The sequence below is a fragment of the Nyctereutes procyonoides genome, unplaced genomic scaffold (assembly GCF_905146905.1).
Source record: "Nyctereutes procyonoides isolate TBG_1078 unplaced genomic scaffold, NYPRO_anot_genome, whole genome shotgun sequence".
Taxonomy (NCBI): domain Eukaryota; kingdom Metazoa; phylum Chordata; class Mammalia; order Carnivora; family Canidae; genus Nyctereutes; species Nyctereutes procyonoides.
The window spans coordinates 44197976-44211247 of NW_026575131.1; the positions used below are offsets into that span (position 1 = coordinate 44197976).

General features: G+C 51.2%; 1 protein-coding gene across 9 annotated transcripts in view; it reads right to left on the reverse strand.

Moving 5' to 3' along the window:
* The window catches only part of SLC25A42 (solute carrier family 25 member 42), a 34697-nt gene extending 21919 nt beyond the window's left edge, over window positions 1-12778 (reverse strand). Inside the window, exons 1-2 of one of the 9 annotated variants that reach the window (XM_055344434.1) lie at window positions 3804-3863; window positions 681-788 (exon numbers count right to left, since the gene is read on the reverse strand). In XM_055344434.1, coding sequence (XP_055200409.1) covers window positions 681-780 — 100 coding nt within the window. In that variant the 5' untranslated portion in view covers window positions 781-788; window positions 3804-3863. Of the gene's footprint in view, window positions 1-680; window positions 789-3803; window positions 3864-12715 lie in introns of those variants that run through there. The other 8 variants (XM_055344425.1, XM_055344424.1, XM_055344427.1 and 5 more) reach the window with 8 other exon arrangements.
* Window positions 12779-13272: the final 494 nt, after the last annotated feature.

A 13272-nucleotide genomic window follows, 5' to 3' on the forward strand; every position in this document is an offset into this window, starting at 1 on the left:
GCCATGGCCCCCAGACCAGCCTCAACACCATTTCATCCTGAATGATTCTTCAAGAATGCCACGTGCCCCTTAAGACTTTGCTTAACCTGAAGGAACAGCAGAACCAGCGGTCTGGATGCACTCAAACACCCCCCTGAAGCCAACCTGTAAGGCAGAACACCAACAAGCTGTTCACAGAATAGTCACCGAACTAAAGGGACAGCATGGGTTCCTGGGCTGCAATCCAAGGGGCTCAAGTCTCTGTCCCTAGGACGAGTCTGGAAGAGGCAACCAAGGGTCGGCGAGGCATTCTGCAGGGACAGCAGTAGAGTCTGCATCACCAAGGTGTGGCCTTGGGTAAGTACTCCCTGCTGTGGGCTGGCACTGGGCAGAAGGAAGGTATGGGAGGAGGCTTCTGAGGGACCAAGGCCTGGTGCCTAAAGGCCTGAGAACTTCCAGTGTCAAACTTGGAAGATAGCCCTGGTCTGCTGGCTCCCACAAGCCTGGAAAAAGCCAGCAGAAATCATGTCTGGGAGTGGATACGCTGGGCCTTGCATGATTTGAAAAATCTAATATCTTGGACACAACCTAAGAGATAATGAGGCACATAGGCAGGCTGTGGATTTGCAACACATTTTGAAACACGGACACTTGAAAACATGGATAGAAGGTCTGATTGGGAAGGACTCTGGCTGCCCTACCTTCCAGATGTGGGGCCTCACATGAAATGCTCCTCAGTGTCTCCGAGGCTCTGGTTCCCTGGCAGTAGAGGTGGATTAGGGACAGTGGACAGTGACACATGGTGGTATCTGATAAAACAGAAAAATAAGAAGCAGAGGCTTCTTGACACTTGAGACCCTCAAGTGTCATGGCCCCGCAGATTCAAGAAGGGAGACAGTGAAGAAGGAGCCTGGCTGGAGGTGTCAGCCATCTAGGGGACCTGGGCTGGCCTGGTTGGCGAGACTATTATTACTCCTGTTCTAATACGACTGTTGACAGAACTCAAAGCTTTGTTCCATTGGGCCAGTTATTCCCCCAATCTCCTTTCTCTGCCCCAGAATCCGTCCTTTGTGCCCCCAGCCCATTTGTCTGCTGTGCTTTCTCACCACGATCCTGGGGTTTTGTGGTCTGGGGAGGACTTCACTGGTAAGGAGAGCTGAACACACAGACTTCATCCAGGTGAGACTGGCTTGGACCTCTTGGTTAAGGTGAGGTCGGCCTTAAGCAGGTCTGTCCCTCTGCTGAGTGACCCTTTTCCAGACTTCTTTGGAACCAGCACACTGTGAGGGAGTGAGGGGAGTTAAGCTCCCCTCCTGGAGGGGGAGAAGCAAAGTACAAGACTAGGAATTCTTACACAAGAACTCTGTTCTCTTCTCCCCCAGCTGATTTACTTCTTCAGTCATTTGTTCAGATCAGTATGACCTTGTGGATGAATCGCTTTATGCTCAGGGTTAAAACAAGATGCTCTGTTACTTATTTGCTGTTCTAATCTTCCAATGCTGGCCGCAGGCTGAGTGAGATGTCTTCTACCCAATGGAGGTGGAAGGGCAGGCTTAATGGGGGAGTGGCAGGAAGGGTGGTGGGAGGACTGACACCATGCAGGTGACAAAGGGTAGTTCAAAAGATCCCAGCAGGGGATCCCTGGGTGGTGCAGCGGTTTGGCGCCTGCCTTTGGCCCAGGGCGTGATCCTGGAGACCCAGGATTGAATCCCACGTCGGGCTCCCGGTGCATGGAGCCTGCTTCTCCCTCTGCCTGTGTCTCTGCCTCTCTCTCTCTCTCTCTCTCTCTCTCTCTGTAGCTATCATAAATAAATAAATAAATAAATTAATTAATTAATTAATTAATTAAAAAACAAAAACAAAAGATCCCAGCAGCTGCAGCAGCTGGATAACCTGTGCTTCAGGGACAGATGTTAATATGTGCCCGTGGGCTCCAAGTCTGACTCAGTAGATGCAGAGTTGAGGCAGGTGGTGCAGGGCAGGGTGCTAACTCCTGTCTGAGGTCCAGCTTTTCTGTTCATCACCCTGGTCCTTGCTGCTTCCATGTCTTCCCTCCACCCCACTTGCTCACTGTGCTGCTCTGGCTTGTGTCACTGCCCAGCCCTCCAACAGGCACTCTGGGTTACCCGGTGGCTGGGCAGTGGGCATCGAAGGGAATTCATTCCTTTGCTCCCAGTAGGAGGAGCATAGACAAGTTGGAATGGTGCTGCTGGCCAGGGCCAGGGCTTGACCAGGTTGGGAGCCTGTGAGTGGGGGCTGAAGGTTCTAGAATCCTCTTGTCCTGCCACTTGGAGAGATGGATGGTCTTAGAAAGGGAGCCTTAAGGACATTCCTGCTCTGGTCCAATATTCACACCTCTCTGGGTGTCTGCTTAACTATGTCCCTGCTGAGTACACACTCTGGGGAGAGGGCACCATGGAGGGCAGGGGAGATGGAGCGGGGGGCATGGGCAGATGACCCACAGGGATGCTGGTAAGTGGGACTCTGTGCTAGGAGATGCGGGACAGGGCAGCGTCTGTCTTGGGGTCTGGGAAGGCTTCCTGAGGAATGCACAGGGTGGGAGTTGTGGGAAGGAGCACCCTGGGTAGCCAGAGCAGTAAAGGGGACCCCCAAGGCTGGGGCCAGCTCAGGCTGATGAGGGAAATGAAAGCAGGCTGAGTGCATGAGGGCCATTGAAGGCTCTGCTAGTGGGAGAGCACAAAACACCCCCACCCCGTAACACCCCTGTTGGTTCTTCCACCTTTGGACACCAGCCAGGATGATCCCCACATGCTTCCCCCAGTGCCTGTCCTCGGTATTTGGGATCCTGAGGCTGCATTTGGGAACTCTGCACACCTGCATGGTGGTACGCTACATCTCACAGTGATGTTGAGCACCCTCTGTGGACACAACCCAGACAGCCACCCACAGGAGAACAAGGTCTCGTGGGTGGTACAGTCATACAATTGGGAACCACACAACAACAGAGAAGGATAAACTGCTGCCACATGCTACAACAGGGACAAATATCAGACGTAATGGTGAAGAAAGAGAAGTGAATGTAGAAGACTGTGCTGAATAAATCCAGGTAAAATCCAAGCACAGTAACACAAAGTGGTCTACAGTGGAATGTTACTGAGCTTTAAAGAGGAAAAAGATTCTGACACATGCTACACCGTGGATGGACCTCGAGGACATCATGCTAGGCAAAATACACAAGTCACAAAAGGACAAATATTTAATTTCATTTATATGAGATCTCTAGAGTCCTCAAATTCACAGAGACAAAAACTAGAACGGCGGGTGCCAGGGGTGAGGGAGGGGAATGGGGAGTTAGGGTTTAATGGGGACAGAGTTTTAGTTTGGGAAGATGGCAAAGTTCTGGAGAGGGATGGTGGTGATGGTTGCACACCAATGAGGATGCACTTAACGTCAATGAGTTATACACAAAGCAAAGCTGAAGACAGTACATTTTGCATTATATATATATTTTTTATCACAATTTTTAAAAAATCCAGCACAGGCAAAAAAGTATCAGTGGTGATAAAGATCAGAATGGGGTTAGCTTTGGGAGACAGGACAGGGGAGGGTCACAGAGGGGCCAGCTGGGGCTTGAAATGCTCTGTATCTCGATCAGGTTTCACATGTGAACACACATGTAAAAATTCCTTGGGCTGTACACAGAGGTTACTCACTTTACCATAAGAAAGTCATACTGCAACAAAAAGGTATCCAGCCTCTCCTAGGCCAACTGACCTGAGCACTGTGTTCTTAACTACCAGGGGACTCTAATGGCACCAGAGGAATGACATGCACTGCTCATTATTGCTCACCTTCCTCCTCACCTGTGAAGCATACCTGCTGATGATTTTGGCAATGACCAGATGTCCAGAGGAGATGTCTAAGCCCCTAGAAGGAAAGCCACATGTGCGGTGGATATCTGGCCCCTTCTGGAGAACACACTAGGCAGCCACCCACTTTGCCTCTGTCACTGTGGAGAAGGTGGGGGCTGACCCTTCCCTTGACCCCAGAGTGACCTGGGTGATCCTGAGTTTGGAGCACCACACACAAAGAGTGGGATTTTTGAGGGAGCCACTGAGCCAGTAGAAGAAGTTATCTTTCTCTCAGGAGGGCAAACGGGCAGTTGACACAGAGCCAAGGCCAGGGAGGGAGGCAGATTGATGTTTGCTGACTTGGGGTGTCCTGGGGCCCAGTGGTGCTAGAAAAAACTGGGAGCTGCCAAAGAACCTGGAGGGTGCTGGAAGCACTTAGACTTTTCCACCCTGGAGCCCACAAAGCTCCCCTTCCAGTTCAGCTAGTTTGGAATGGGTTTCTATCCTCTGCCCCTTCCAGAGCCCTGACCTGTGTGTTTCCCATACACTCTCCCAGTCCTGTGCTGCATTTCCAGCCCCAGTGTGTTCTCTAGAGCTATCTTTAACAAGTACCCACGAACTGGGATTCAGGTGCCAGTCTTCCCCAGCAGCAGACTAAGAATGAGGGGTCAGGTGCAGCAGGGCCACCACACACCCCCGTGCCCCCCTCTGCCCACCACCATGCTACAGGCAGGCAGCATTCACAGACCAACCTCAGTTAACAAAGATTCATTTTTTCATACCATATTTCTATTCAGGCAATCTTTCCACTCATCAAAGAACAAAACAGGGACACCTGGGTGGCTCAGCAGTTGAGCGTCTGCCTTTGGCTCAGGGTGTGATCCCGGAATCCGGGATCAGGTCCCACATTGGGCTTCCTGCGAGGAGACTGCTTCTCCCTCTGCCTGTGTCTCTGCCTCTCTCATGAATGAATAAATAAATCTTAAAAAAAAAAAAAAAAAGCAAAGCAGGATGGTGGGCAATTCAGCAGTCTAACATGCTGAACAGCACTGTGTGGGAAACGTGAACCTAGGGTTCTGGGATCTTAGGTAAGGCCCAGTCTATGACCCCATGCTGTGGCAGCTCCACGTGATGAATACACACACACACACACACACACACACACACACACAGGCACGCACGCACGCACGCACGCCTGACTCTCTCAGAAGCTCCCTGACCAGGGTCACCATTCATGTTGGTGAGTGCCTATGTGCTCCACCCCGCGGGATGAAGGAAATATTTACACAAATAGGGGGGCAGTCTCTCAGTGGATGGAGCTTACAAGCAGCCATGGCACAGATCCTGTAATCTTTTGGTAAACGGGACCCAATTAACAACCTATCTGCCTGTTGATAAAGGCTGTTTTCTTTTCCAGTTAATGAGCATTAACTTCTGCCTAAGAGAGCGGTAGCATCTTACATAATGGCTGTTCCCTGTTAACCCAGACCCGACCAGCTGCTGTGCATCTCTCCTGGCTGCATTCCCTTCTCCTTGTGCCTTTTACACAAATTGGTCTCTGCAACCTTGTGCTGCAGTCTCTATGGGTCACTCAGGCACCCACATCCTGAAAGATACAGAATATCCTACTGTCAATCACTTGCAACACAGGTCTGCTGACCCCTGCTACAATCTGCACTTGATTGACCCACAACAAACCAAGGCACTCAATGGTACTCACATCCCTTTGATAAGAGGGTGCACTTGTGTAAAGCTTTCATCCCAAAAGTCTTGTGTTTTCACCAAGTGGAGCCTAGCACAATGCTTATATCTACTCAATTATTTACTGGATGAAGTAATTAATTTTTGGACATACTAAGTTTTGCTTTGGCTTTGCTCTCCCCACCCTGTGCCTCACAAATGCCTCCCAGCCTTCAAAGCCCTTCCTAAATGTCTTGGCATTACTTCCCAATACTTACCTGCTCTGCCCTACATTGAGCACAAGGGGGGCCACTTTCCCCTAGCTTGCTATGCTGGACTGGGGGTCCATGGAAGGCAGTGGCCTGGGCTATGCTCAGGGTCCTTCTTTAGCAAGCAGTCAGAGAGGCATGCACCTGCCAATAGGTGCTTTTGCTATCTGTCTTCCTGCCCTGTGGGCACCCTTCATGTAGCAGCAGAAATGTATCTCTTCTATCCTGTCTGCTTCATTCCTCAAGAGCATATGCTGGTGTTATGGGAAGATAGGGTCCAGCATGTGACCTTGGCCATGTTACTAAAACTCCCCAGGCCTCAGTTTCCATCCATCCCCATCTTCTCAGGGTGGTGCTGGATGGCAGTGCCCTGCTGCCCACCACATGACAATGGTTTGGGGAGCACATGCTCCTGCCAAGTGCTCTTCCGTGTCACTGCCTGGCATGACGGGTGGTACAGCCTCTGACTCTGACATTCAGGACTAGCCAACACCTGGCTTGGACCCAGGTGCTCCAAGCCAAAGGGGCTGCTCACAGCCCCCAAACCTAGCCCTTCTTCAAGGCCTGGTTCCTACATACCCCCTTGCCAGCTCAAGGCTAGACTAGTCACTGGCTAAGCCCTGACAAGTAATGGGTCCTGTCTGCCCCCTATGCTGGAAGCCAGGCCTGCCACCCTGCTACCTCCCCTCTTCTGGGTATAGGGGCCTGCCCACAGCAGGGGAGGGGCAGGGTCTAGCATCTTCCTCCAGCTCTGAGCTGCCACACCAGGGGTTTCTAGGAATGCCTGTTCTAGAATTGTCAGGACACTTGCACAGGGATTCCTGAGCTCCTCCTCAGGCTTAAGTTGGGGCTATCACAGTGGGGCCTGGGAGTCTGCCATTTAGGGTGAGGACAAATACTGCAGACTGGGTGGGGCTTCAGTCAGCATGGCTAATTAATCAATACTTAATTGAAACATATACATTCTCTTTTTCCACTCATCCCAAGGTAAAGGCATGTGATCTGGAGATGGAATAACAGTGACGACATCTGCTGGGAGTACTTCACGGGCACACGTCATCAGGGAAGGCTTGCAATTGGTCACAAGATAGCTCCTGGTCTCCTGTGCTGGGGAAGCACAGGCTGCTAGGGGCTCTGAGCTCAGGCATGGTGACTGTACCTTGCTGGAAGCAGCCGCGAGGTGAGGTCCCACTTGTGCCTGTCACGGGCTCCATGGACCAGGTCCCTCAATCCTCTCTCAAGTTCTGTGCCTTGGGTCCCATAGTATCTAGGCTTGCTTGTTCCCTTTGCTCACAATGCTTTGCCATCTAGCTAACTCCTTACTGGCTTTCAGACCTCCAAGAATTTTCCTCTCCCTGAGTTAGCACCCCAATCCTCTGTTAGAACGGATCAATTACAGAGCCCTAATCACTTGGTGAGAACAGATCCACATTTGTGTCCCCTACCCTTTGAAGCCCCAGTGTTTCTGCCTCCTCTGCACCTGTCCTTGTCCCACAGGTATTTACAGATTGTAGAACAATGGTCTGGTCAGGCTTCAAGTTTGTTTCAATCCTGGAGGCCAGGCTACGTGGAGGCCCTTCAGTACAGCTTAGACGCTCATGTCTCATAGCGGAAAGCATGAGTGCCACCTGTGACTTGCTTAAAGGACAGGGGTCTGGATTCGGGCTGACTTAAGTCCATCTTGCTACCCTTATGTTCTCCCCTTGGTGACCCTTCTGTAAACTGGGATGATCTAAGACCAAGCTCACAGTGCAGTAAGCACACATCAAGGGCTGGCAAAGAGCAAAACATACATACATGTTCACTTGCCTAGGTCCTTGCTAGCTTTTGGCAGATGCCTCTACCTTCCAACAGGAAGATAGGTGAGTGAGGAGCTGTGTGCTCCAACCCTACCAGCCCGTTTTGCCTGAAACAGCAGAGACAGCTAGATAAGAACTTTAGGATAATATCCTGACAGAAATTCTGGCTTCACAGCTGTGGGTGTTAAATGGTGTTCCCCTACAGTTCATGTCCATCCAGAACCTCAGAAGGTCACCATATTTGAAAATAGGACCTCTGCATGTGAAATGAGTTAAGGATATTGAGATGAGATCACACTGAATTTATGACAGGCCCTAAATCCAATGATGGGTGTCCTTGTAAGAAGAAAAACACACAGGGAAGAAGACTGTGAAGATGGAGGCAGAGATTGGGATGACATGGCTGCAAGCCAAAACCCCCAAGGACTGCCAACAGCTACCAAGCCAGGAGAGAGGTCTGGTAAGATTCTCCCTCAGGTCCCCCAGTAGGAACTGACCCTGCAGTCTTACTCTGTTTGGGCTGGTGGCAGAAGACCATAGACTGAGTGGCCTATAGACAACAGAAACGTATGTCTCACAGTTCTGGAGGCTGGAAAGTCCACGGTCAAGGTGCCAGCAGACTGGGTGCTGGTGAGAGCACTCTTCCTGGTTCACAGATGGCTTCTTGCCATGCTTCACAAAGCAAAAGGGGCAAGGGCCTCTTTTATAAGGGCATTAATCCCATTCAGGAGGGCTCCGCCCTCACGACCTAAAGGCCCCACCTCCTGATGCCATCATGTTGGGGATTAGCTTTCAACGTATAAATTTTACCGAGACAGAAACATTCCATCTGTAGCCAACACCTTGATTTTGATCTTCTGACCTCCACCAACTATGACAGAATAGCTTTCTCTTGTCTCAAGCCACCCAGCTTGTGGTAATTTGTTACAGCAGCCCCAGGACGCCAACATGACAGGAGTCCAAGACCAAAGCTCCAGGTACCGGCTGATGACCTGGCCATGGCCCTGAGGTCACTGCCCCCCTCCCTAGACCTCTCAGGCCACCCTATTGACACAGCTCTGACAGAAACTCTGGCTTCTGGGCAGCCCCAGTGGCCTAGCGGTTGAGCGCCGCCTTCAGCCTAGGGCCTGATCCTGGAGACCTGGGATTGAGACCCACGTCGGGCTCCTGGCATGGAGCCTGCTTGTGTCTCTGCCTCTCTGTGTCTCTCATGAATAAATAAATAAAATCTTAAAACAAAAACAAAAACCTGGCTTCTGCTGACCTTTGTTGAGACCCTAGAATCCAAGCACTCAGCTGCAACAAAAGGTACTCAGTGAAGAAAACAAACGTTGACAAGCATATTTTAAAAATAGCACAGGGCAGACCAGGTGGCTCAGTGGTTTAGTGCTGCCTTCGGCCCAGGGCCTGATCCTGGAGTCCCAGGATCGAATCCCACATCAGGCTCCCTGCATGGAGCCTGCTTCTCCCTCTGCCTGTGTCTCTGCCTGCCCCTCTCTCTCTCTCTCTCTCTCTCTCTCTCTCTCTATATATATATATATATATATATATATATATATATATATCATGAATAAATAAATAAAATCTTAAAAAAAAAAATAGCACAGTGACCAGAGGGGGCCACTGGGGCCATGTTATACTTCTTCAGCTGAATGTTAGCTTTGTTATCCTTTACACTTCCTTTTCACAGGCACATTGTATACTTTTTAATAAGTATTTCACATTTCAAATAAAACAATATAGTGCATTTTTAATAAAGCTGGTTTACAAAACCCAATCAAGCTAATAATTCTGATCATCTCAGTATTCCTCTAGTGTCTTATTGCCAAAACAGAAGACTACAAGCAGGACAACAGGTGGGAAAAGGCCTGACCTCAGTCTGATGATGCCCTCCACCTGGCACCAACAGCTGACAACTCAAGAGAATCTCAAGACAGCTTCCCCAAAAGATTTAACATCTGACTTCTCTCAATCTCATCTGATAGCCAAGTTTTTTTTTTGTTGTTGTTTTTGTTTTTTTCTGGATCCAAGTGGAAAAACAAAAATTTAGTAACAGCCAACATCTTAAGACCTCCCCTCTCAGGACTGTGGCCGATGCCCATGTCTCTCTCTTGCAAGGACACTGCCACCCAAATCCAAGGTTTCCTCCAGAGCTCCACAGAGGTGGGACTCAAATATTTCTTGGACTGAACTTCAGTCCAACTGTTGAAGGAAAACAGAAATATAATGTTTAATCACCACCGCATGGGCCAGAGCACCGAAGAGATGGATAGGAAGCCCAGAAGTGGTGTTCAAAAGGATCTCTCCCGCTGCGCTTTATCTATCAGATTGGAGAAGCCAGAACACTTAATAGTAACTGTGCTGGCCATGGGAAGAGGAAGTAAGCATTCCAGTTTCACAGCTGAGAGACGAGTGATGGCAGTACAACCTCCCTGGAGGAACATTAACCATTTAAATGGACATGCCGTTTGGCCTGGGCACTCCTAGGAAGCTCCCCGAATACCAGGAGGTTTCGAAGTGTCTGTGCTGGAGCCTTACATTCATTGCATATTTGCTCATGGATAGTTCCATCTATTCATTTCAGCTATTTTTTAAAAGATTTTATTTATTTATTCATGAGAGACACAAGGAGAGAGAAGAGAGAGAGAGGCAGAGGGAGAAGCAGGCTCCGCACAGGAAGCCCGATGTGGGACTCGATCCCGGGACGCCAGGATCATGCCCTGGGCCGAAGACAGGTGCTAAGCTGCTGAGCCACCCAGGGATCCCTCATTTCAGCTATTTGTATGAGAAAATATGAGGGACAACTTAAACAGTCATTGGTAAAGGACTGGCTATAAAACTGGCACACTCATTTGATAAAAACCTCATGTAAATTTATCGTTTTTTTTAACTTTTTATTGTATTTTATTTATTCATGAAAGACACACACACACACACACATACACACAGAGGCAGAGACATAGGCAGAGGGAGAAGCAGGCTTCCTGCAGGAGCCCGATGTGGGACTCGATCCCAGAACTCAAGAATCATGCCCTAAGTCAAAGGCACCCACTCAAATGCTGAGACACCCAGGTCCCCCTATCAGGGGTTTAAAAGAGGTGGGGGATATATATCCCTCCTCCCAAGCCATAGACTATCTCTGGAAGGAAACAGGGCAAGTTAAAAATGGACACTTCCAGAAGGGTATAGGATACAAACCTGCTTGGCTTTCACTGTATGCCCTTTAGTACATTTTTTTGTTTTTTTACTATGTACATCAATTGCCTTGTCAAAGTTGACATATTTGCATATGTCTATATATGAAACATATGTACATCTGTATATATAAACTGTGTGTATATGTATACACACACATAAATGTACATTTTTTTAAATGACTCCTTTTGAATTTGAACAGAAAGCTCCAATGGCTTCAGTTTCTATAGGAGGAGGTGAAGGTGACAGGACCCTCTGGCATGTTAGGGCACCATCTTTGCTGAGAGAGACGGGGGTGGGGTGGGGGGGGAAGGGGCGGCGGGTAAGAGGTGCTGTGCAAACCTTACAGGAAACCACACCACGTTATTACTTCTCAACAACAAAGCTACTGTCTCCTATGCTGCATGCCTACAAATCACACTCCAGGGAACTTACAAAGTTCCAGAAAGATCATCATTCCCCGCACCCCACCAGGCTCCAGTTTTACAGTTTGGCTCTAAGTGGCTGCTGTAATATTAGCTGTCCTCACTCTGTAGAGTGTTTCCTTACTCTCTAGGTTTATCGGCTTTAAGGGCCCAAGGAGTTCTTAAGGGCCAGCAAGGGGCTTCAGTATGCAAGAGCTGGGGCCGGCAACTCCCTCCCAGGTGGCTCAGCCCCTGGAGGCACCCCAGGTGTTGAAGTCCCGTTCCTGCACTGTCCCCGCCCCCACCCAGGCCCAGGACACAGAGACACGTGCTACAGCAAAGATAGGGGCCGCCCCTTCCAACTCAGTCTTTCCAGACTCAAAGTCATGACTCCTGAGGAACAGCTGCAGGGAAGGTGGGGGTCCCCTCCTCTGCCAACCCTTCAGAGATAAGCACAACAGGCAAAAATGGGGAAGATCTACAGGGAGAGGTCAGCAAGGCTCAGGGAGGGATGGGCTCTGCCTCCCTAATTCAAGTCTCTTTAGGTTTGTTGCTGGTAAAGTGGAGATAATTCTGGTTTTGCCTGGCCAAAGGGATTATTGAAAGCCTGGAAATCACTTTACAGATTGGCATAAATGAAAAGATAACATCTAGGGGGGGCTTTTATTTTGGGTGGGGGAGGGTGCAGTGATCCTGAGATAGCTAGGCTTGGGTGAATGTTGGAGGGCCTGCGCAGGGATAGGGGGAGTGGGAGAGTCAAGGATTATAGACGGGGCACAAACATAGGTGCATATGCAGGAAAGTACAGGTGGGTGCACAGACCGGGGTTGTGTGATGGAGAAAGGGCCTGTAAAAGCACAGGGCAGATGGAGAGGTGGGGGAGAGTGCCTGAGGGCCCTGACCCAAGTGGCTGAAGGGAGGAGGCAAGTGAGAGGGGCACAGATCTGAATGTGAGCAAAATCAGTGAGGGGATATGACCTGGCCAGGTGTGAATGGGGGGCCATGACATCGGGATCACAGGCTCAGGCATGGGTGGAGGGGGTGTAGGCCCAGTTGCAGAGGTGGTGGTGCATGGATCTGGGTGTGGAGGTGTCAAGAAGAACGATCTTAGATGATGGGGGGGGGAGGGTTGTCCATGAATGCAGAGGGGTGGCAGGTGTGTGAGGGAGAATATCAGTGGGGACACGGACTCAAGTGCATGTGGGTGTGAAGACCCAACTGTACCGAGCGCCCGGAGACACGGCCTCAGAGGAGTGGGGGACGTCAGTGAGGTGGACAGACTCAGGCGTATTGGGTGGGAGAGGCTGTCAACATGAAGAGACGTGGTGTCAGGTGTGCGAGGGCTGACCATGAAGGTTCAGACCCTGCGGGGAGGGACCTCAAGGAACATCAGACACGGGGTGTGTGTGTGGGGGGTGGCTTTCACCTCTCCCTACCCCTGCGACGCTGCTGTCACGTCCTGTCTCGGCAGCCCCCGCCCCAGGACCGATGACAAGACCGTGCCTCGCCCGGGCTCGGCCCGAGGGACGCGGGCCCCCGGACGTCTGCGCCACCCCGCGCCCTCTGCTCCCCCTCACCGGCTGGGACGCGTCGCCTTCACCACCACCGCCGCCGCCGCCGCCGCCGCCTCCGGCCACCACTGCCCCGCCTCGCGCACCCCCAGCGCGCGCCGCGGGAGGGGTCCACGCCACACTCCGATTGGTTGCACGCTGGCCAATCGGCGTCGGGAACCAAAGGGATTGGTTGGCATGAAACAGACGAGCACCTCCTGAAGCCAATCACTGAAGGGCAGAGGCGGGCTACTGGGTGATGGGCTACTCCCAGAGGTGGTCCCGCAGGGTGCGAGGTGCTGGGAGGTGAGGGCCTGGAGCTAGGCGAGAATTGGAGCTCTGGCAGAAGACGAGCAGCCCTGCCGACCAATCGCTGGGGGGCAAGGGCGGGGCTCCGAAGTGGCAGGCGCGGCTGGAGGGACAAGAACGGAGGGCGTAGCCGGGAGGGCGATGAGGATTGGCTGCAAAGCTGAAGACTGGCAGGCCCTGCGGCCTGTCGCGGGGGCCGTGGGCGGTGTGCCCCCGGGCAGGGCTGGAGAGCGCAAGGTGCAGAGTTTGGCCGGGAGCGCGGGGGCCCCAGGCGG